This window comes from Rhincodon typus, chromosome 16 (assembly GCF_021869965.1).
Source record: "Rhincodon typus isolate 14 chromosome 16, sRhiTyp1.1, whole genome shotgun sequence".
NCBI lineage: Eukaryota > Metazoa > Chordata > Chondrichthyes > Orectolobiformes > Rhincodontidae > Rhincodon > Rhincodon typus.
The window spans coordinates 14,355,534-14,379,500 of record NC_063347.1 but is presented as its reverse complement, the minus strand read 5'-3'; the positions used below and the strand labels follow the sequence as shown (position 1 = coordinate 14,379,500).

The 23,967-nt window shown below is 41.8% G+C and overlaps 1 protein-coding gene across 1 annotated transcript in view; it reads left to right on the top strand.

Annotated features, from left to right (window-relative positions):
• LOC109927445 (copine-9-like) overlaps positions 1-23,967 on the top strand; it is a 369,357-nt gene that overhangs the window by 308,481 nt on the left and 36,909 nt on the right. The window contains exons 13-16 of the mRNA XM_048606481.1: positions 5,243-5,296; positions 8,998-9,059; positions 9,184-9,230; positions 11,332-11,513. Of these exons, the coding sequence (XP_048462438.1) occupies positions 5,243-5,296; positions 8,998-9,059; positions 9,184-9,230; positions 11,332-11,513 (345 nt within the window). The remainder of the gene's footprint in view (positions 1-5,242; positions 5,297-8,997; positions 9,060-9,183; positions 9,231-11,331; positions 11,514-23,967) is intronic.

The following is a 23,967-nucleotide window of genomic DNA, read 5'->3' as shown; positions in this document are numbered from 1 at the left end:
AGGGAGTGAATGTTTCAGTTGGTGTTTGTGGTGCCAATCAACTGGGCTGCTTTGTCATGGATGGTGTCAAGCTTCTTGAGTGTTATTGGAACGGCATTCAGCCAAGCGGGGACTACTCCATCATACTCCTGACATGTGCCTTGTAGATAGTGTATGGACATTGAGGAGATAGGAGCTGAGTTACTCACCACAGAATTCCCAACCTCTGACCTGCTCTTGTAGCCACAGTATTTATATGGATGGTCCTGTTCAGTTTCTGGTCAATGATAACCCCAGTATGTTGATAGTGAGGGGTTCGCTCATTGAGATCCAACCACACTGAGATATCCAAATAAGCTGCTGACCAGGTGTGCTGCCTCAAAAGGAAGTAGACAGAGCTCATTAGCCCCTAAATACAGATATACCCATGCCCTGTATCTGCTGCTGGGCAAAAATGCTGCAGTGCAAGAAATCGAAATGAAGTGAGAAACAAAATTAATTTTCATGCCTAATATTTAACTCTTCTTGTATTTCTTTTATGGGGTCTGGGCCTCATTGGCTAGGCCAGCATTTATTGCCCATCCCTAATTGCCCAGAGAGCAGTTGATAATCAACCACATTGCTGTGTGGTTGGATCTCAATGAGTGAACCCCTCACTATCAACATACTGGGGTTATCATTGACCAGAAACTGAACAGGACCATCCATATAAATGGTCAGCCAGACCAGGTAAGAGTAAGTGATTTCTTTCTCTAAAGGATGCTAGAAACCAGACGGTTTGTTATGGCACATAATAATGGTCGCATGGTCACCATTAGGCCAGATTTTAATAAATTAAGACTTCATTGTCTATCCTGTCCCCAAAATTTTAGCCTGAGGCTCCAGGAGCTAGATTGATGATATTACCATTGCACCATTGCCTCCTACACTGCACGGTGAGATATTGTCTTGTTTTATTGTTGTGTCTTTTCAGCAAAGTAAATGCTATTTAATAAGAAGAAGCTATGTCTGCATTGGTGGGTATCTGAAAGCCCTTTTTGTCAATGCAACTTATGGCTATGATAGCAGGTTTCATGACAGTTTCCAATGGTGCACTCAGATATTGGGTTGCTGCTGCTTATACTGCAATGGGAGTTATGATGTTGACCATCAGACACTGTATTGTGGTTAAGTCCACAATTGTATCAATGGAATGGGCCACACCTTCCAAAGCTCTGTGTTAAGTTTATGCCAGAATTCCTTACTCTCCTTTGACATTGACCATTCTTCCTGGCTCATGTCCCTGTACACCAAATATTTATTTGTGTATGTCTTGTTTTCCTTTAGGCTGCCCCATTAAAGTGTTTATCTGAGTGCTCTGCACAAAACCCATATGTCACGCGACACTATGCTGAGCTGGCCCCTGCATTATCCTTGATCCTTACCCTGACTGCCAACCACTCCTGCCTAGTATTTCATCAAATGCAGATCCTACCTCTTATCTATCTCTAATCTATATGCGGTCTATTTGAGCTATGAAGTCATAGAGCTGTACAGCATGGAAACAGACCTTTCCAACTCATCCATGCCAACCAGATATCCTAAATAAATCTGGTCCCATTTGCCAGCATTTGGCCCATGTCCCACTAAACCTTCCTATTCATATACCCACCAGATGCTTTTTAATGTTGTAATTGTACCAGCCTCCACCACTTCCTCTGGCAGCTCATTCCACACATGCACTACCCTCTGTGTGAAAATGTTGCCCCTTAGGTCCTTTTTAAATCTTTTCACCTCTCATCTTACACCTATACCCTATAGTTTTGGACTCTCCTACCCTGGGAAAAAGACCTTGGCTATCATCCTATCCATGCCCCTCATGATTTTGTAAACCTCTATAAGGTCACCCCTCAGCCTCCAATGCTTCCAATGCAGATCATAGTAAGCAAAGGATGTACAGATCATAAAAGACTTAGACAGAGGCATACAGGTTACATTGCATAGGGTGTGCACTAGATGAGATCAACGTTAGCAACATCAGTGTTATTTGAGGCTAGAGATTCAAAGAAAGACTTATTGCATTGACCAGGAATCAAATCCAGGCCTCTCATGTGGCAGGTGAGAATTCTACCACTGAACCACCAATGCAACTGATCAACTCCTATGCTCAATTCACTGACTGATAAAGTCAAGCATTCCAAACACCTTCATAATTCTATTTACCTGACTCCACCTTCAAGGAACTATGAGCCTGCATTCCAAGGTCTCTGTTCAGCAATACTCCCCAGGACTTTAACCATTAAGTGTATAAGTCCTACCCTGATTTGGCTTTCCAAAATGCAGCACCTCACATCTATAATGAGTGGCTATGATGTTTAAATCAACTGACAAAGCCTTATATTCACAGTCAATGTTTGTTCAGTGGGTGCCCAGGTTTCATCTCTTGAGTATCTGAAAAAAAAAATTCACAAAAGTAACTTTGTGGTGAAAGAATGAACAAGAAACTAGATAGTGCATGCTTGTACTATCTGTAGCTTGTCAGAAAAATAGGAGATAAAAGGAGGATTGTGCATGAGAGTCTGTTAACTGCATTGCCGTGCTATAGGCCACTACATCAGTAGGGACCTTACCAATACTGATCACCGCAGACTTCTCCATGGGGTTAGGACATGTATGGCCACCTCTGGTTAACTCTGCTCCTCTGCTAGTGACCCATCTTGTCCTGCAGGAGAGAGGGAAGTGTGTCAGTGAGTTTTGTGCAGTCAGTTTGACTGTCGTGGTTGAATAGCTGGTAGTATGCACAACTGTGAAGTGTAAATATTGGGTATCCAGCCTGTTTGACTGAGATTGTTGCTGAGTGAGTGATGTAGTTGATGGGGTATAGCATTTGAAGGTGCTATCACTGATGGTCACAGCATAAGACGTCATTCAGCTTGGCCTCCGTTCTATCTGCTCCCAATGTCTTTTGACTGTGAGTCCTGCCCCTCACCACCAAGTTCGCTCCTTTCCCTGCTCGAGGTGCAGTGCAGCTCTGCTTTAACAGTATGGACTTTGCCACTAACAACTGATTGGCCCCCACTGACTCATCCAGCTAATGAATAACACTTGGTGCTGACTGCACTTTGAGACCGTTCACATGAGCAGGCAGCACAAAGTTGGCATACCGCTGCATTGCCGTCACCAAACACTTGCAATCACTACATTGTTTTAGGAGCTGTCCAGTTAAACCCATGTAGGCTTTGCAAGTCCCCATTAGGAACTGGATGGCATAGTGAGTTGACAAACAGCCTCTGCACACCTCTGGTCTAGGTTGGAAACCAGCCTGTACTAACAAGGTGCAAACAGCCTACCTCAAATGATTTTCAAGGATCTAAAGTGAAGTGAATTGTAGAAATATCGAATGGCTACAGTGCAGAATAAGGCCATTTGACTTGTCAAGCCTATGCCAGCTACCTATTAAAGCAATGTAGCTCGCCCTTCTCCTCTGCCCTTTCTCATAGCTCATTAGGTGCTTATGTACTCCTTTTCGAAAGCCTCAATTGATTCAGCCTTCAATTCCTTTTCAGACAGTAAATTCCAGATTGTAACCATTTGCTGCAAAAGGAAAAAATTCTCATGTTGCCTCGGATCTTTTTGTCAATCGTTTTAAATCCAAGTCCTCTTGACTTACGAGCGGTGGGAGCAGTTCCTTCCTATCTAGATCCCTCATGGTTTTGAGCAGTGCTTTCAAGAAAGCATCTCAAGCTTCTCTTAAAAGGTGTTTTCTCACAGGATTTGAACCTGGGCATCTCATACTCAAAATGAGAATCACAATTAGCTTGGGGAACAGCAAGATAATTCCCAATTTAGGATGAGGTTACATCTCATAGTTGACTATAAGTTGGCACTAATTGGCCCTAAAATGGTGCCTTATTGAGAGGCCGTTAGGCATAAGAAATGGAAATATTCACGCTTGTTTAAATGAACCTGTGATTCTACAAGCAAAGTCGCAATCATCAATCCCAGTGTCAAAATAGTCAATCAGACTAAAGAGAATCCATTGGTTGTTGACACCACTCCAGTTTTTTGGGTGCCTATGCAGTTTTGTTAAATTCCAACAGCTCAGCAAGAATACATAATGTTGAGGTCCATACTCAAATAACATTAGATTTGATTAACCACCTATAAACCTTCACATTACTCAATCCTCTTGAGCCAGTGCTAACACCCAGCACTACAGATTTCTCAAAAGTATCCGATTAAATGCTAATGTTTAATTGCTGTCCATTTCACGAAAGATGATATTTGTAAACTTATGAAGCAGAAATGGGGGTAGGATGCGAGGATTCACTGATCCAGCTATTGATTGTTCTTCAGATTGATGCCTCATGCTCTTAACAGGCTGTTAGCTGAGCATTGCTGAGAGGACTATAATCTAATATGTAAAAGTAAACTGATTTAATATTTAAAACAAAATATTGATCCCACAGAGCAGAGATTTGTTGTGCCTGGGACAAACTGTTTTACGCCCTCTAGGATAGGGAATGTTCATGTTGTAGGAGTTGTCAATGGTCTAATGGCCTAACCAAGCACTTAATAATGAATGTGTTCTTACAGGGGTCACTGGTCAAGAAATGATGGCTTTACACTCTTTAATTTGTTCACTCACAAGATATGAGCTGACTGGCTTACCATTTATTGACATTGCCTAATTGTCCTGGAGTAATGGTGGTGAGCTTCCTCTTGAATAGCTGCAATCCATTTGGTATACAATCACCCAAAATGCCAATAGGGAGGATTTTGATTCAGCAACATTGAAGAAACGGTGATATATTTCCTAATGGGAGGACGTGTGGCTTGGAGCGAAACGTTCAGCTGGTGGTGGTGTTCCCACACATCTGTTGTCTTTGTCCTTATTGATGATGGAGGTGGGTTTGGAAGATCCTGTTAAAGAAACTTTGAGTTGCTGCAGTGCATCATACAAATGGTACATAGTCTTACTACTGCATGTCTGTAGTGGAGGGAGTGAATGAAGAGTTAAAATAGACAGGAAATCGCATGCTGTGGGCCACAATTTCATAACCAGTGATTTAAGCACAGCTTCTTATTGAAAGTCTCTGATCCCCAAAGCCAATCCTTATTGTTGGCGTGGCAACAATTTACACAGCGTGGTCTTGTAATGTTTTAATCACATGTGATATTCTAACTTCTTTCAAAAGAAGAATATTTGCCAACAGATGTGACATCACGCCCATATCCTTACTGTTGTCATCTGTGCATAAATAGCCTTTTATTGTCTCTGTAGGTTTTAAATCCAAAGAAAAGAGGGAAAAAGAAGAAGTACATCAATTCTGGAACAGTGAGTACTATCCCAAATGAGTTACAAAAGCAGAATGAGGTAGAAAAGTTCATTAGTGAAACATCTTAAAATCGAGAGGAAAAAATGCATAAGAAATGTTGCCCTCCTTATCGTGTTCACCCTCTCTACAGCTTCTCTATCTACCAGCCTGATGTCATCTGGATCTACCACTCCTCTTCCACATCTGCATGTCAGTCCTTGGGTAATATCATTCATAGACCTAGAGTTAACATATGTGTGTTAATGACATGCAGCTCAGCTTGTCCATTGCCTCTCTTAATCCATTTTAAATTGGAATACAGCTTATCTACTCTTGGATGTGCTGGAAAGTCTTCAGTACTTGGGAGACTCAAGACATCACTCTTGGTGCTATAAGGAGCTCTGTACCCTTGTAATCAATTCCATTCCTCTCTTCAGCCCATGTATCAGGCTGAAGCAAACTAACCACAGCCTCAGAATGGTATTCAAATATCAACTGAGCTTTTGACCCCATATCCTTTTCATGGCAAAGACCAATTGCTTTCACATCTGTAAGGTTGTTCACCTCTATCTTACCACAGTTTGACTGCTGGTGCAAGCCTTGCCCATGCCTTTGTTACCTTTGTTTAACTATTCCAATGTTTCTCTGGTCAGTCTCCTTCCAAAACATCGCTGACTGTACCTTATCTTGCAGTATGTCCCATGACTTGGCTGAGGTATTTTAGTTCCTGGTGCCAAGTCTTAAATTTGAAATACCCTCGTCATACTTAAGTAATTTCATGACCATAATCCTCCCTTGTGTATCAACATAATCCCAACCAGCTCTACAACACTCATGAGGGGAAATAGGCTGCCTGGAGGTTTGGATGAGCAAAGGTAATTCAAGTAAAAGGATGCTAGAGTGGGGAGAAATACTGACTTGAACCGGCTGTGTTAAGTGATGGGCCAAGGTTTCCATGATTTAGATTCCATGTAATTCTATGGCATATAAGTAATATGCAAATGTACATTATTAAGCTACAGGTATACCCAACATTTTGATTCTTACGTAAACCCATCATTTATGGCATGGGGCATTTAGACGTTACTGAAAGCTCAGCACTTATATTCTGAGAGCAACCTTGAGCATGGTGGACCCCACTTCAAAAATAAGTTAACTTTTGACACATTATTTGTTGTATTTTTGAATCCATTGCAGTTCTATCTTTCAAGTACATAATAATTTCTGTCAAAAGCTGTACAGGTATTTTAAATTGGAGAATTGTCCCAGGAGCTCTTATACTACTTTATAATGAAGAATACGGGAAGACATGCCAAGAGCATCAACAGGCATATCTGAAACTGAAGTGCCAATCTGGTGAAGCTATAACACGGGACTATTTGCATGCCAAACAGCAGAAGCAGCATGCAATAGAGCTAACCAATTCCACAACCAACAGACCACATCTAAGCTTTGGGGTCCTGCCACATCCAGTCATGTGTGGTGGTGGTAGAGAACTAAACAACTAACAGGAGGTGGGATCTCCACAAATATCTCCAACCTCATTAATGAGTGAGCCCTGCACAACAGTGCAAAAGATAAGGCTTAATCATTTTCATCCCTCTTCAGCTAGGAGTGCAAAGTGGTGATCCATCCTGTGAAGCTGGAGTCTTAGGAATTGCTTTTTTTCAATGAATCTGATTCATCCCATGTGATATCAAGAAACAGCTGAAGACAGTGGATACAGTAATAGTACTGAAGACTTTTGTTCCTGTAGTAGTTGCCATGCCAAAGTCAAGCTGTTCCAGTATATCTACAACACCGACACCTACCTGACAATGTGGAAAATTGCTCAGTTATGTCCTGTGCTCAGAAAGCAGCACAAATCGAACCAAACCCCATCAGTCTACTCTTGATCATCAATAATGCTTTCAAGCACCACTGCTCACTGTCACTCAGTTTGGGTTCCACCAGGACCAGACTCCAAAGGTGAGGGAAGAGTGACTGTCCTTCATATGAAGATTGCATTCAATCAGTATGGTAACAAGAAGCTCTAGCAAAACTGGAGTCAGTGGGAAATGTGAGGAAAATTCTCCATTGATTGGAGCCATGCCTCGCACAAAGGAAGATGGTTTTAGTCATTCATCTCAGCCCCAGGACATTACTGCATTAGTCCCCCAGGGTAGTGTTCTAGGCCCAACCATTTTCAGCTGCTTCATCTATGACTTTCAATCCATTATGAAGTCAGTTATGGTCTAACAGTGGTTATGGGAATGTTTGCTGACGATTGGACAGTGTTCATCACCATTCATAACTTTTCAGATACTGGAGCAATCCATGTTCAAATGCAGCAAGACCTGAACAATATCAAGGTTTGGACTGAAAAGTGACAAGTAATATCAGTGCCATACAAGTGCCAGGCAATGACCATCTCCAATGTGCTATAATACTCACCTCAGGGTAAATCAGCTTTAGAGGGAGATTGCATTTTTTTTTAATGAAATGAGGTACTTTGGATATTTTTAACTTGTAATTCCAAAGCGTGTTTTTTTAAAAGAGGCTTGATAGCTGAAAATAGATATCTCTCCAGTGACAGTCTAGAAAGAGAAAGAGAGAGACAGAGAGATCGGTACAATGTCACTCCTACGGATACAAAGAGAATTCCAAACAGCTGTCCTTTGAAATTGGGGGAGCGGGTGATCAAAACAAATTGGGCTGTGATCTTTTGTGACCACAAAAATATCAAGAGGCTGACACTCTGCTTCTCCTAAAAAGGGAAGCAAGACAACAAAAGGACTCTCTTTCTCCCTGAATGCTGGAATTCAATCGTGGTCAAAAATAATCAGAACTACAGAATCTCAACCAATCTGCAAACCTAAGGATTGTGAAATTGACTGTTCAATAATCAAAGTCAACTCTACCTCTACAGCTATAGCTATAACCATCTGCTCTTTGTGAACAACTCACGGACTGATCTGTAGTTTCTTTCCTTTTGTCTTTTTGACTCGCCTCTTATTTCTAATGTTACACCTCACCTAGGATAGTCCACTAGATATCAAGGCCTGGTATTCCTGAAGTCATCAAAAATTGAAGATAGCTAAAAGTATGCAGAATGCCCTAAATTACTGCTCTTTCATACCCAAGTTGACAAAGAATGTACCAGGTTTCTACACTTAAGAATTATTATTTATTACAATTAAATAAATTTGAGCTGCCGTTGTTATATAACTCTACCAGATAAAACACTAACCACCTAATTCAACATATACACATGTACACACGTACACACATATATACACACATATGCACAACGGATAGAGGAAAAGACTGGTCACTTTAGTAGGGTTTACAGAGATAATACTTGTGCTAATCAAAACGTTGCTTTTTGATACTCTTCCAGATATTTGTATCTGATTGCCAGAGACACAAGTTGACTGATTCCCACTTATAAAAGTCTGTGACTTATCAATTAAAAATTACACTTTACAGTCTCTGAAAAGTAAACAAGACTGGCTATCTTTAGGCTTAAGATGTTTTCTTACTACAGGGCAAAGGTATCTAGAGAAGGAGTATAACTTCCTGATTTTCTGTCCTGGCACATGAAAAATCTACACAGGGATCATGATTCCATACAGTCTTCTCCCTTATCGTGAAAGAATATATAATAATGCTTTCTATGTTACTAGACCAGTATTACTGTGCAAGCCCTTCATACTGACAGGTTATCTTTTTTTCCCACTAGGTGACTCTTCTTTCTTTCAAAGTGGAATCTGATTTCACATTTTTGGATTACATTAAAGGAGGGTATGGATCAACCACGTTAGTTAATATGTAGGCTGTTTAATCATTTGTCCTTTTGGTCAAAAATAAGTTACATCTTCAGTCATTCTAACTGTGTTGAACATCCTTGTTATTAACTCTCTTTCAGAACTCAGCTAAATTTCACCGTGGCAATAGATTTCACCGCATCTAATGGTGAGTTTGAAAGAGAAATTGAAGTTGCACACTTCAGCAGTGCCTTCTTTTATTCATTAATGTTATGTGGCCATTACCGGTGGGAATTGCATTTATTGCCCATCCCTAATTTACCTTGCGAAGCTGGTGGTGAACTTCTCTTTTGAATGTAATTAATGGGTTTGGTCAGAGCCCAGTCAATTATGTTGCAGTGGGCCTATAGCCACAGACTCAACCAGATAAGGAGAACAGATTTCCTTCCCTGAGAGGGATTTGTGAACCAGCCGGGAATTTATAAGCGTGGAATCTTAAAGTCTCTGGAGGTAGTGAGGAGGGGAAAGAATCAGGCACCGTAGCTCTGGAAAGAAACTCACTGTCTCCTCACTACCTCAGCAATGAAGTGATGGGTAACAAGATTCATTGAGGAATTTCTCAACACACCGGCAATTAATGCCCTCAAGTGACCACTTAAGGGATTCAATACGCCTCCTCCCTGATTATCTAACTCTGGGTGAATGAGAACAGTGGCTAGTTTTCTGACTGGGAAACCAGGGACACCTACCTGCCAGGTTGAGCACTGTCCTCCAACTTCGTCAATCTGGGGACAATCCGAGGCACAGAGAGGGGGACAGGTGATGACCTGAAAGCTATAGCCTCAACTTGCCTCCAACTCCACAGACCCTCCCCCACCATTCCTCACAACCCCCTGCCTGTGGAAAGAAGATAAGCATATGGATGATAATATAAGGTAGGAGTGGAGCTTAGATAGACCTTAGGTTTAGGGTAAAATTTCGGCACGACATCATGGGCCGAAGGGCCTGTACTGTGCTGTATTGTTCTATTCTAAGATTTAAAAAAAACACTTACTTTCTTGCTGCTGGATCATCTCGGAAGTAGGCACTGACAAACAGACTTTAGGATCTGGAACCTTGGAGTCTTAGAATCCCCACAGTGCTAAAGAGACCATTCAGCCCATTGAGTCTGCACCAACCCTCAGAATAGCATGCAAGCCAGACCCAGCGCCCTACCCTCGGTCCATGACCCTGCATTTCCTATGGCTAATCCACCTAGCCTGCACATCCCTGGACACCATGGATAATTTAGCATGGCCAATCCACCCTAACCTACTCATCTTTGGACTGTGGAAGGATACTGGAGCACCAGGAGGAACCCATACAGACACAGAGAGAACATGCAAACTCCACACAGACAGTTGCCCAACTGTGAAATCAAACCCGGGTCCTGGGCGGTATGAGACAGCAATGCTTACCACTGAACTACCCTGATTGGCCAGCAGTTTCTGAGTGACCTGGGTCGCCAGCATTGAAGTATCTGATTTGCTGATTGGGCAACTTTTCAGATTGATGGGGGTAGCCTATTAGTTGTCACTTAACCTGCTCACCCCTACACTCAGAAGAAAATTGTACCCCAATAATCTTGTCATTCTTTGTCACTATTATTGATGAAGTGTTTTTTTAAGTGTATCTGAAGCAGGCATTTTCCCTTTTTTTGGGGAAAAGCAGGAAGTGGTACTGATTATCAGGTCATTGAAACATGTCCGGAGCACTCCTTCCAGGGCCAACAAATCCTGGCGTGGGATGTGAACCCAGAGTTTCTGGGACACTACCACTGCAGCACAAGACGTCCCCTGTCATTAATAATACATTTTATTCAAGGTTTATTTAATTTTAAACCTGCTGTTGTGAAATTTGAACTTATGTCCCCAGATAGTTTAGGCTTAAGGGTTACTTGTGCAATAAATAAGATACTACCATAATGCTACTACATTAAAAAGAGGAGCACAGTTATTTAAAACAATGAAATACAGAAATTACACTTTTGATGAAATTATTTTGAGGAGAGCAGTGAAACCACAACATTCATATTGTGGTGAACAATAAAACTTTAAACTGTGCTAAATTTGTTTGAGCTTGAGTAAATCTCTGGTTTAAATTGGTTTCAAACAAAAACACTGAAATAATGTTCAAATTATAATATTGTATTTGTATTTATACTTTTTAATAGTAAATGCAATATATGTAGCCTCCATTATCCTTGCTTTCATGTAAAGTGAGTTATTTGATTTGGTTCTTTTCTATAGCATGTTTCTTTTCTCATACAGGAAACCCTTCACAGCCAACTTCTCTTCACTATATGAACCCATATCAGATGAACGCATATGCCATGGCATTAAAAGCAGTTGGAGAGATCATTCAGGACTACGACAGTGACAAGCTCTTTCCAGCATTAGGATTTGGAGCGAAGCTACCGCCAGATGGGAAAGTATCCCATGAGTTTCCACTGGTAGGTAAATATTATACTGGTGAGCAACAGTGAGAAAGCATCATGCAGTCTGGGAATATTTTAGCACACAATTTGGCAGCAAATGTTGTGACTGCCCAAGCTATCTTGGTCTTGTTCATTGGTGTTACGTCTCATTGAATGAAAGTTTTTTTTGCAACTTTTGGATGAAGAACTTTTTTTATCCTGTGTGAATGGAACTTGATTATGGCTAGGTTAGGAGGATGAACTGACTCCTCTCTTTGTCCACTTGAGTTGGTTATAACAGAAGTCAAAAGTTTAAAAGGTTTTAATACTGCAAATTCAGTATATACTTAACTATGTTTAGCTTGGTGTAAAAAAAATAAGGCAGCTAGATTCTTAAATAAGTAGAAATTTCAACCTCTCTGACACACACTTACACTTTAAATACCTTTGCTTGTAGGAGTATGCTTCTGCTTTTGAGAGAGATTTCAGACAGGAGGAGGAGTAAGGCTGTTGCCCCTTTGTCCTCATTTCTGAAGAGAGAGAGAGAGATTTGTATTCTCTTACAATGAGAATATAAAGTTTTGTTGTTTGACAATAACGTCAAGCCCAGAGTTCCACTGTTCTCGGAAAAAGCCTTGATTTAGCAAGTGAGGAAGGTCCCCAAACTCAACTACCAATGTCCCTTTATCATCCATTTTGGAAACTTTCAGAGATTTGACAAGCTTGAAATTGCAAAATTATCTGGCAGCCACTTCTGAATACAAAACGTTTACTTTATAAAAAATGTTTAGTGTGGAATGAGATGATAGGATTGAATATTAATTGATACATATACACAAATCTTCATTACAGACTTTATAGGGACAATTTAATGCAGCGTTCGCATCAAAAACAAACTGGCAAGATCAAGTCCAGGCCTTTGCATCTAGTTTGATTTACATTTTCTTTAAGCCTTGGAGAATGTCATTTGGTGGACAGGGGTTAAAATCTGCATTTCTCCCAAATCCATGCATATCTCAATTTAAAGCTTAGACTAAAATTAAACACTAAATTCCTCATCAAGGACCGAACTCAACTTGGGGAAGATGGAATTGTGCATGCCATGCAGAACCTAGAGGTTCGAAGTTATAGAGTCATAGAGGTTTACCGCACAGAAAGAGACGTTTCTGTCCAACTTGTCCATGCCACCCAAATCCAAAATTAATCTTGTCCCAGTTGCCAGCATTTGGCCCGTATCCCTCTAAACCCTTCCTATTCATGTATCCATAAATGTTGTAATTGTACCAACCTCCACCACTTCCTCTGGCAGCTCATTCCATGCACACACCACACTCTGTGTGAAAAAGTTGCCCCTTAGGTCCCTTTAAATCTTTCCCCTCTCATCTTAAATAATGCCCTCTAATTTTGGACTCCCCTACCCTGGAAAAAAAGACCTTGGCTATTCACCCTTTCCATGCCCCTTATGATCTTATAAACTCCTATAAGGTCATGTTTAACCTCCGACGCTCCAACAAAAAATAGCCCAACCTATTCAGCTTCTCCCTGTGGTGAGGGGGAAAGTATAGGGGAAGGTGTAGCACTTCTTGCGGTTGCAGGGAAACCTCCATACAAGCACCTGCCCCTACACCTCCTCCCCCCTCACCTCCATTCAAGGCACAAAACAAACCTTCCATATCAGACAGGGGTTCACCTGTGCATCCGTCAACTTGGTCTACTGTATCCGTTGCTCCCGATGTGGCCTCCTCGACATCGGTGAGACCAAGCGTAGACTTGGAGACCGTTTTGTAGAGCACCTGCACCCTGTACGTGACAAACAACAATACCTTCCATTGCCAACCATTTTAGCTCCCGCTCCCACTCCCTGGGTGACATGTCCATCCTGGGCCTCCTCCAGTGTCACAATGGCACCACCCGCACACTGGAGGAGCAGCATCTCATATTACGCCTCGGGATCCCACAGCCCAATGGTCTAAGCATGGAATTCACCAGTTTTAAAATGTCCCCACCCCAGCCTCATCCCATGTCCAACCCTCCCTCTCATCCCCACCTCCTTGACCTGACACAACCTGTCCCACCTATCCACCCCTCCCATCCTACTGACCAATCCCCACCACTCCCTACCTGACACTGACCTATCACCATCCCACCTACCTTCCCTAGTCCCACTCCTCCTCTATTTATTTCTGAGCTCCCTTCCTCCTCCCCCATTTTTGAAGAAGGGTCCTGACTCAAGGCTCTTCTGATGCCGCCTGGCCTGCTGTGTTCTTCCAGCTCCATACTGTGTTATCTCTAACTCCAGCACCTGCAGTTCTTGCTATCTCTTGTTGCAAGTTATATTTTTTTCTGACATGCTTCAGTGTTTTATAGCGCTCAGGAGCAATCCATTCCAGTAATCCTGCTGCTTTTCCCAGAATTTGTAACACCAGTGGCTGAGAACTTACAGTCTTTAAGCTGACAGAATTCTTTGAAAGGAAATAAGCTTAATTTAGAATTGTTCATTACTCTTTTGAGGGTTAAATTCACTGACTTTTGTCAAATTTTCTTTTAAAATCCAGTGGCTATTACAGCAAGTTATTGGTAGCACAATGGATCAAGATTTCCTCATTGTGTAATCATGAACCAAATCATAGTCTATTTTGCACAGATTGAGCTACATACAGCACACAAAGAAAATCCATCCCCAGTGAGACTGAAACTCACAATAGTCAAAATTACTTCTCTCTGTGACAGCAACAAAATCTCAGTACTTTCCCTGCAAGTGACTGAAAAGCTAATAACTTAGCTCATTTCTGCTGTAATTTTAACCTGCCCACATTGCATTCAGAGAGCTTACAGGATGTTGCCTGATGAGCAGGTCAGCAATGACTCCTGCTGAATTGTTTCCAAACCACTTGTTGCTTTATGACTAATTGGAATCATAGAATCCGTACAGTGTGGAAGCAGACCCTTCAGCCTATCGAGTCCACACCGACCCTCCAAAGAGCATCCCAGCTTCAACTGCCATTTGAGGAAAGGAGTTCCAAACTTCCAATACTCTTTTACATGTAGAAGTAACATCTCTCCTGAAAGGCCTGGCCCTAATTCTTAGGCTATGCTCCCTGGTTCTAGAAAGTTCTTCCAGTAGAAGTAGTTTATCTCTATCTACCCTGTCTTTCTCTCTTTATATCCGGAAGACCTTGATTAACCTTCTAAATTCAAGAGACAAAGGCCTAATTTGTGTAATCGCTCCTCATAACTTAATGCCTGAAGTCCAGGTATCATCCTTGTAAACCTGTGTTGAACTCCTTCCAGGGTCAATATATCCTTCCTAAGGTGTGGTTCCCAGATCTGCTCACAGTATTCTAAGTGAGGTCTAACTAGGATTTTGTATCATATCTGCGTCCCTATACTCCAGCCCTTTAGATATGAAGGCCAGCATTGCATTAGCCTTCTTAACTGTTTGCCGCACCTGTTCGTGCCATTTTAAAGAGCTGTGTACCTGAACACCCCAAATCCCATCGGCCATCCACTGTATCTTACTTTGTGCCTTCTGAAAAATACCGTGATCTATTCTTTTTCAGTCCAAAGTGGATAACCTTATACTTGCTGATATTAAAATTCATCTGTCAAAGCTTTGCCCATTCACCTAAACTATCAAAATCCTGTTGTAATTTTATGCTGTCATCAACACTGTCTACAATGCTGACCTATTTTGTGTCGTCAACGAATTTAGATATTTGACTTTTTAGGCCTTTATCCAAGTTGTTCATGAATATTGAGAGTAATTGAGGTGCCAACACATATCTCTGTGGAATATCACTAGTCACATCTTGCCAATTTGAGTACTTACCCATTATTCTGACTCTGTTTCCTGCCACCCAACTAATTTCCTATCCATGTGAGTAACTCATCCTCAAGTTTTTGAGCCTCCACCTTAGCTAACAGTTTCTTGTGTGGGACTTTTGATAAAGGCCATATAGATAACATCCATTGAATTACCTCTGTCAGTCATCTTTATTACCTCTTCAAAAAACTCTATGAGGTTTGTCAAGCATAACATACCCTTCATGAATCCACGCTGACTCTCCAATTAACTGAAGTTTTTGAGGTAATCAGTTACTCTATGCTTGATTATAGAATCCAACAACTTCCCCACCACAGTTGTCAGGCTAACTGGTTTGTAATTCCTTCATTTCCCTCTGTCACTCTTCTTAAGGAGCAGAGTGACCTAGCAAATTTCCAATCCCAGAGGTACAACCCCTGAATCCAGGGTACTGTGAAAGGTTATGGGTAGATCACTGGCAACATGCTGTCCTCTCTCCTTTAACCCCTACAGATGGAGGGGATTTGCCATTCTTCAGTTCCATTCATTTTCCCATGATTGATGATTTACTTAAGCTAATTTTATTAGACCTTGTTCCTGATCCTCTGTTAACTTCTCTGGGACTTCCATTAAGCTAAGCTCCTTTTCTGCTCTGAATATTGAAGCAACATAACCATTCAACATGATGTCATTTCCCTATGGTCATTGACAATATCCTCACCTTCAACCTTCAGTGGGCCAATCGTACTTTTACCCAGCTTTTCCTTTTAATAGCTATAAACCTCTTTCTATTGTCTTTTATGTCCCTTGCAAGTTTCCTTTCATAATCCATTTTAGTCGCTCTTATAAGCAGATTTGTGGCCCTTTGTTGGTCTTTGTATCTGTCTTATTGTGGAGGATCTGTAATGTACTTTGCATTTTTATAAGCTGTTTTTTAATTGGATTTTGTCCCTTACCACCTCAGATGTACGTGGCTGTTTTTGTTTTTGTAAGGTGGAGCGTTTCCTTCTCATGGGTACAAACTGCTTCTGAATAGCATTAAATGTTTCTTTGAACATCCTCCACTGTTCCTCAATTGTTTTACCTATTAGCAGAGCTTCTCAGTTTACTGTGGACAGTATCTGCCTAATCGCATTAAATTCTGCCTTACTTAAATCTGAAACTCTCGTATCTGATCTTTGCTTATTTCTTGCAAATGCTACATGAAACTCAATCATGTTATGATTGCCATTTGACAAATGCTCACAAACAATTAGGTCGCTAATTAAATCAGATTCGTTGCTCATTATTAGTTCCAACAGTGCTTGTCCCCTTGTCACATCCAAGATACATTGCTGTAGGAAACTATCCTGGACACTAAAAATTTTTCTGGCAGGTACTTGTCTGTCTCTCCTAATCTATGTTAAAACTAAAACCACCCATAGATACTGTTCTGCCTTTGCTACATAGTTGCCTAATTTCAGCATATATGCAATCTAGCATTTCTGAGCTACTGTCTATGTATGACTCCTGTTGTGGTTTTAGTTTCTTTACAGCTCTTCAGTTCAATTCATCAGCACAAAGGGCCAAATGGCCTACTCCTGCACCTATTTTCTATGTTTGTATAAGGTCTCCTCTGGGAGCATTCCCCTCATTACATCCTCACTCAACATAGAAGTGATTACGTTTCTAATCAGGAATGCTACTCCACCCCCTCTGCTGTTTACTCTGTCCCTCCTGTAAACCTTATAACCTGATATGTTTAGTTCCCAACCCTGACCATCCTGCAGCCATTATTCTGTAATAGCTACAATCTCAGTTTCAAATTTGAATCTGTGCCTGCAGCTGATTTAATTTGTTCCTTATACTTCGTGCATTTGTATCAAGAACTCTAATTTTGGAGGTACAATCTATCCTGTTCTTCAGCAAGTTTTATTATTTCTCCTTCCTGTCTTAGTCAATGCACCTTTTATGGTCCCACCCCATTCATTAGACTGGCCCTGCTTGTTCATCCCATTAACCTCAACCTTCTCCTCACACGCTACTGCTCCGATTTCCAAATCCCATGCCAGTTTAAATCTACCCGAGTGGCAATAGCAAGCTTCTGTGCAAGGATATTGGTGCCCCTCCAGTTTCCCACCCACCCTGGAAGAGATCCCAATGATCCAGGTATTTGAATCCCTCCCTCTTACACCAGCTCTTTAGCCATGTACTAAGCTGTACTACTCTCTTATTTCAGGCCTTACTAGCATGTGGCATGGGGAGTAATCCCAAAATTAAAACCCTACAGATCCTGCTTTTTAACTTTCTGCCTTTTGCTGGACTTCAGCATCCTTCCTGCCTATGTTGTTAGTTCCAGTGTGAACTACGATCTCTGGCTGTTCACCCTCCCCTTTCAGAATGTTCTGTGCCTACTAGGAGCTATCCTTGACCCTCGCAACAGGGAGGTGACACACCATCCTGGAGTCATGCTCGCAGCCACAGAAATGCCTATCTGTGCCCCTGACTATAGTCTGCAACTACCACTGCTCGTTTGCACATTGACCTTCTTTGCTGTACAACAGAGCCAGCTGTGGTGCCACAGTTCTCAGTCCTACTGTCACCATCACCTGAAAGGCCATCCGCCTCCAACAGTATCCAAACTGGTATATTTGTTTGAGGGGAGAATAGCCACAGCAGTCTCCTGCACACACTGCCTGCCACTTGTAGTCGTCACTCATTTATCAGCCTCAAATTTGGGACTGGCCACGTCCCTGAAACTCCTGTCCATGATGCTTTCCACCTCCTGCTTGCTCCTGAGGTGTCCAACTACTATTCCAACTGATCGAAATCCAAGAGGAGCTGCAGGTGGACACAATTCCTGCAGATGTAGTTGTTAGGACATTTGAATTGTCCCTGATTTCCTACATCTCACTAGAGAAGCACACCCCACCCCCACCCCATGAACTGCCATTTCTAACCCTCTAGTGACTACTAGATAAATAAATAAATAACTCGTATCTGGTTAAATTACAGTTATTACTCACCAATCCAGAGGCTTACTAAATATATTATCTTCCAAACAACAGCGGCCCGGTGACTCAGTGGTTAGCACTGCTGCCTCACAGCGTCAGGAACCCGGTTTTGATTCCACCCTTGCGCAACTGTCTGTGTGGAGTTTGCACGTTCTCCCCATGTCTGCGTGGGTTTCCTCCAGGTGCTCCGGTTTCCTCCCACAGTCCAAAGATGTGCAGGCTATGTGGATTGGACATGCTAAATTGCCCATGGTGTTCAGGGATGCCTAGATTAGGTGTGTTACAGGGGGATGGGTCTGGGTGGGATGCTCTGTGGGTCGCTGTGGACTTATTGGCCCTGTTTTCACATTGTAGAGATTCTATGATCAAATGCTCTAAAACTGTAAGACAATGAAACAGTTTTTTAAAAAAATTGAATGCAAGGGTAAAAGAAGTCACCTGATTAATATTCACCAATCGGGAGCCCTCTTGTGCAGCACATCACTTTTGATCCCGCAATGTCAACAGGAGCTCCTATGAACATTCTTCTGCGATGCCCTCCTCAGCTTTGGTGAGCAAGCCTACTTCTCCCAGAATCCTCCTCAATCGCTTCCCATTACCACCCTCTGTTGGCTGCTGCTCCTCTTGTTGAGCACAGGGCTCCTTCACAATCCCCTTCTTAGTCATAGTGAGCAAGCCAACTTCTCCCAGAATCCTCCTCAATCACTTCTCACTGCTCCCCTCTGTTCAATTCTGTTCCTACTGTCAAGCATCAGTTCCTCCAAGATTCCCTTCTCTGGTGTGGTGAGTGAGCTGACTTCTCTCAGAAGATGGTAAGAACTGCCGATGCTGGAGTCAGAGATAACGCAGTGTGGAGCCGGAGGAACGCAGCAGGCCAGGCAGCATCAGTGGAGCAGGAAAGTTGACATTTCGGGTTGGGACCTGAAACATCAACTTTCCTGCTCCGCTGATACTGCCTGGCCTGTTGTGTTCCTGCAGCTCCACACTATGTTATCTCTGACTTCTCTCAGAATCCTCCTCAGTCATGTGTCACTGCTGTTGTCTGTCTACACCAAGTTCTATCCAGCTGTCTCCCTCTTTTTTTTGGTCTCTTTTATTACATTCCGTCTAATTTGTTTACAGCCACTAAAGCTGCTCCCCTTTGGTTACGTAGTATTTGTTCTTATCAAACTAAGACTTTTACTCTCCTTCCTCTCTGTTTTTGGACTCCAAAACTAATAGATCTCCCTCTCATTTGAGCATAATTCCTTTGTCTAGTTGCATTTTTTTTCCCTGGGTCATGTTCCCTTCCAGGCCCACTTCTCAAATTTGTACTACATTTTCTGGCCTCCTGCACCCTTGCTGCATTTTACTAATGCATAAATCTTGCTTTCATCCCTCACCTTAAATATTTAACCAGCGTTTGTGTCTGCTGGCAAAATTACCAATTGTCCCTATAATGGTGGTCTCTCTCCATTTACTGGTTCATTTTGAAATTTATGTGACTGTAGTGCCAATTTTTGGCAGTTGTCCTCTGGGATAAATAGCCTTTTCCTGTTCTTCAGCATCACTGTGTCCATCGTCAGACAGCCCTTCATTACCATATTCTGGAATTAAGAATCTAATGATGATTATGAAGCCATTATCTATTGTCAGAAAAACCCATCTGATTCACTCATATCCTTTAAGGAAGGAAACTGCCATCCTTACCTGGTCTGGCCTCCATGTGACACCAGACCCAAAACAATGTGGTTGACACTTAACTGCCCTCTGGGCAAATAGGGACAGGCAATAAATGCTGGTTTATTTGGTGATGGCGTCATCCCATGAATGAATTTTAAAATGTCTGATTCAACATATATGTATACGAAGTGTATGCTGCCTCATCATGTGTTATGTCTTGTTCAAATTCTAAAAGTGTGTAATCTGTGCCAATTAACACATTGTATCCTAACAGTTTGGTTCCCATATGAAAAATTACTGCTTTTTCAACATCACTTATAACCTTTCCCGGACCTTTCCACTCTGTGTTTTCTCTTTCATTGTATACAACGTCACCTGATTATTAAAAAAATGTATTTCAGTTGGCCACATACGATATCTTAAGGCTCATCAAATTTTCTCAGAAGCCTCTGTCTTAATTAAGGTTTTACAGTTAATGAAGCACTTAAGTGCTTAGAAAACAGTGTAATTAATTGCAGTTCCCTCACAAGCTGAGGGATCATCACTCATTACTGAAGGAATGTTTGGATTAGTCCCAAAAAACAATTGATATGGATTGTAGCCCCCAACAATTTGCTATGAGTTCTTTGCATGGACTGCCCAAACCAGGGCAGATGTTAATTTACAACTTGCTTGGGTGCTAAAATTTTATGAGGCATCTCATTTATCATTGGGTGGTTTCTTTCACACATTCCATTAGTAAATGTTGCATACATTACCACAATGTTACTAATATTCATGTTTTCATACATATCCCTAAAGTCATCAGAGGCAAATTTCCATCAATGTCAATGAGGAATTTAACCAGTGCTCCAATCCATTCTCTATCCCATTTTCCATTAATTTGTCCACTATTCTTCTTCTTGCTTTACTATATATTATTGTACCCTGGCCTCCTGGTTCAGAGGTATGGACAATGCCACTGTGCGACAAGAGCAATACTCCATAAAACAGTCACCCACTGATCATCAGAACCTTATAGTTATACAACGCATTAACAACTAATTAACTATAAATTGATATATCCATCATCTGTTCCCTCTTCCCATTAGATGTCAGCTATTCCTTCAGACCATATTAGGTGATAACAATATAGATACAAGTGATCTGCATCCGGGCAGTCTCACATTACCGCTACCTCTCACATTACTGCTACCATGGAATCCTACATTATATATGTAATTGCTGAATGCCCCATCTGAGTCTTGAAAGCTGATGGGAAAAAGTGCCTTCCTCAAAAAATGTTAAGACTTCAGACAATAGTTCCGAAAGCATGTTTATCTCTGAAAATATAGTTCACACTAATTTTATCAAAAATTAGCTAAGTGTCAATTTTGTGGAGTTTCATGGAGGGTTTCCCTCTGTGAGCTCCAGTGATTTGTCTCACACAACTCTCTGATGCACCACACCTCTATGGCACTGCTCTTGCACTATCTTGCCTTCAGCAGCGTAATAATGTTCATTGGTGCCAGCACTTTCTAGCGTTCATAGCGCAGGTGCCACGTTTAAATCCAGCTGCACGCTATGTCAGATGTTACCATTCTGATCTGAAGTGGCCATCCAAGTCAGTGCACAGTCCACGGTCTGGAAGAATGTGCAGTAATACTGCAAGAAGTTGAATGACCTTCAGTGTTCCGCATTGAGGAGTGCCACTGCTATCTCAAACTCACTCTAACTCTGTGGTTGCACTCACCTCCCACCTCATGGTTCATTACCCCCAATAATGTACTGAGCCTCATGTAAAGTATTCAGCCTAATGGATTATCCTCCAATGGCTCTTAACCACCACATCCAACACTTCTACCCCTTCCTGCCTTCTGTGTTTCCTACTCACTGACATGGGTGCACATACTTAGATCCTTTTTAAAAAATATCGGTTGAGGGTCTCTCATGAAGCTGAAAGCATGTTCAGCCATGCACATTTAAGAGAAAGCATTAAATAAAGTAGTAAGGTTGAAATGAAGGGTGTCTGTCAAGTTAGCATCACCATCTGCTTGCACTTTTGACGCATGTAACTCTTATATTATCACCCTCTACAACATGGTGATTAGCTTGGTTTGCTCAGGAACTGGTTGGCAGCAGCTCCTTTGGGATTTTTCAGCTCACTGGTTCCTGCAGCACCAGAGCCCCAGTCGCTACAGTGCCAAATATTGCAGCCTTGGTTTGAAGGAGTGAATCTTTGTGCATCTATAAGTTATCAGTTTGTTTAAAACTCAAAAATAGATTAACTCCTCTCTGGTGGAGCATACACTAACAGATGGAATGGAAGAAGTCAGTTGAATTATAAATTCTCATTACAGTTTGTTTTAGCTTCCAAATGTTGCAATACAATCATGGGAATACAGTAATTAAAATTAATTACACTTAATGTTACCCTTGACAGAAAAAGAGATAATAACATGGGTTTTACCAACGCATCGTATCTACCGCACTGCGAACAATTTTGAAGTACTATGGAGCAGTACAATCTTCAAATTAATTTTTCCCTGTGTAATCATTGACAACATTAATTTTGTTTATTTATCTAATAAATTAATGGTATTTTCTCCATCAGGAATGTAACATATTAAGTTGTAAGAAAAAATTGATTTGAGCCCTCAGAGGAAAAGGAAAACTGTAATGTTTGAATAAAAATTAAAAAGCCCAGTGATCTCAGAAGCTTGTTCGAGTTCTGCCATCACTTTTTACCCATTCCCATGCAATATTATAATCTCTACAGAGATGAATAACTTTTAAAAAGAAACACATATCTCCCAGCAACTGACAGAAAGTATCACATGGCAAAATTTTACATCTTAAGACTTTTATTGTAACAAATGAATTAAAATCAAAATGGACTGCACATTACTTAATAGACACTTATAGACTGACAAATTATCACAAGAGAAAACCTCAAATCCTGTTTATATGTTACTCCCAACTCCAAGCAGATAGGTAGCCTTATAGATTCAAGTTCCTTCTAGCTATTCTCTCAAGAATGAGTTTTCCAGTGTTCTTTCAAAGTCTTTTCACTCAATATCGCAAGTAACTTCAAACTGACTAATATCAGCAAGGGATACCCTGTTGAGTTCTCATGCTTTAAATCAGTACAATTCCCTTTTCTTCAAATAGATAATCTGTTCTCACCAGCATTCGGCTTGGAGGTTAACACAAAAACATTCTTTTCCTCTGCTTGGCACAGCTGTTTTTGGTCTTTCTCCCCAGGTGTTCCTTTGAAACTGAGATGGAGAGTCTACATTCAGCAAAACCAAATACCTCTTTTCTATTGTTTCAGAGGTAGTAGGAACTGCAGATGGTGGAGAATCTGACAGAACAAGGTGTAGAGCTGGATGAACACAGCAGGCCAAGCAGCATCAGAGGAGCAGGATAGCTGATGTTTCAGGCCGAGACCCTTCATCAGAAATGGGGGAGGGGAAGGGGGTTCTGAAATAAATAGGGAGAGAGGGGAAAGCGGATAGAAGATGGATAGAGGAGAAGATAGGTGGAGAGGCGACAGACAGGTCAAAAAGGCAGGGATGGAGCCCGTAAAGGTGAGTGTAGGTGGGGAGGTAGGGAGGGGACAGGTCAGTCCAGGGAGGACAGACAGGTCAAGGGGGCGGGATGAGGCTAGTAGGTAGGAGATGGGGGTGGGGCTTGAGGTGGGAGGAGGGGATAGGTGGGAGGAAGAACAGGTTAGGGAGGCGGAGACAAGCTGGGCTGGTTTTGGGATGCGGTAGGGGGAGGAGAGATTTTGAAGCTTGTGAAGTCCACATTGATACCATTGGGCTGCAGGGTTCCCAAGTGAAATATGAGGTGCTGTTCCTTCAACCTTTGGGTGGCATCATTGTGGCACTGCAGGAGGCCCAGGATGGACATGTCGTCTGAGGAATGGGAGGGGGAGTTGAAATGATTTGCGACTGGGACGTGCAGTTGTTTAGTGCGAACCGAGCGTAGGTGTTCTGCAAAGCGATCCCCAAGCCTCCGCTTGGTTTCCCCGATGTAGAGGAGGCCGCAA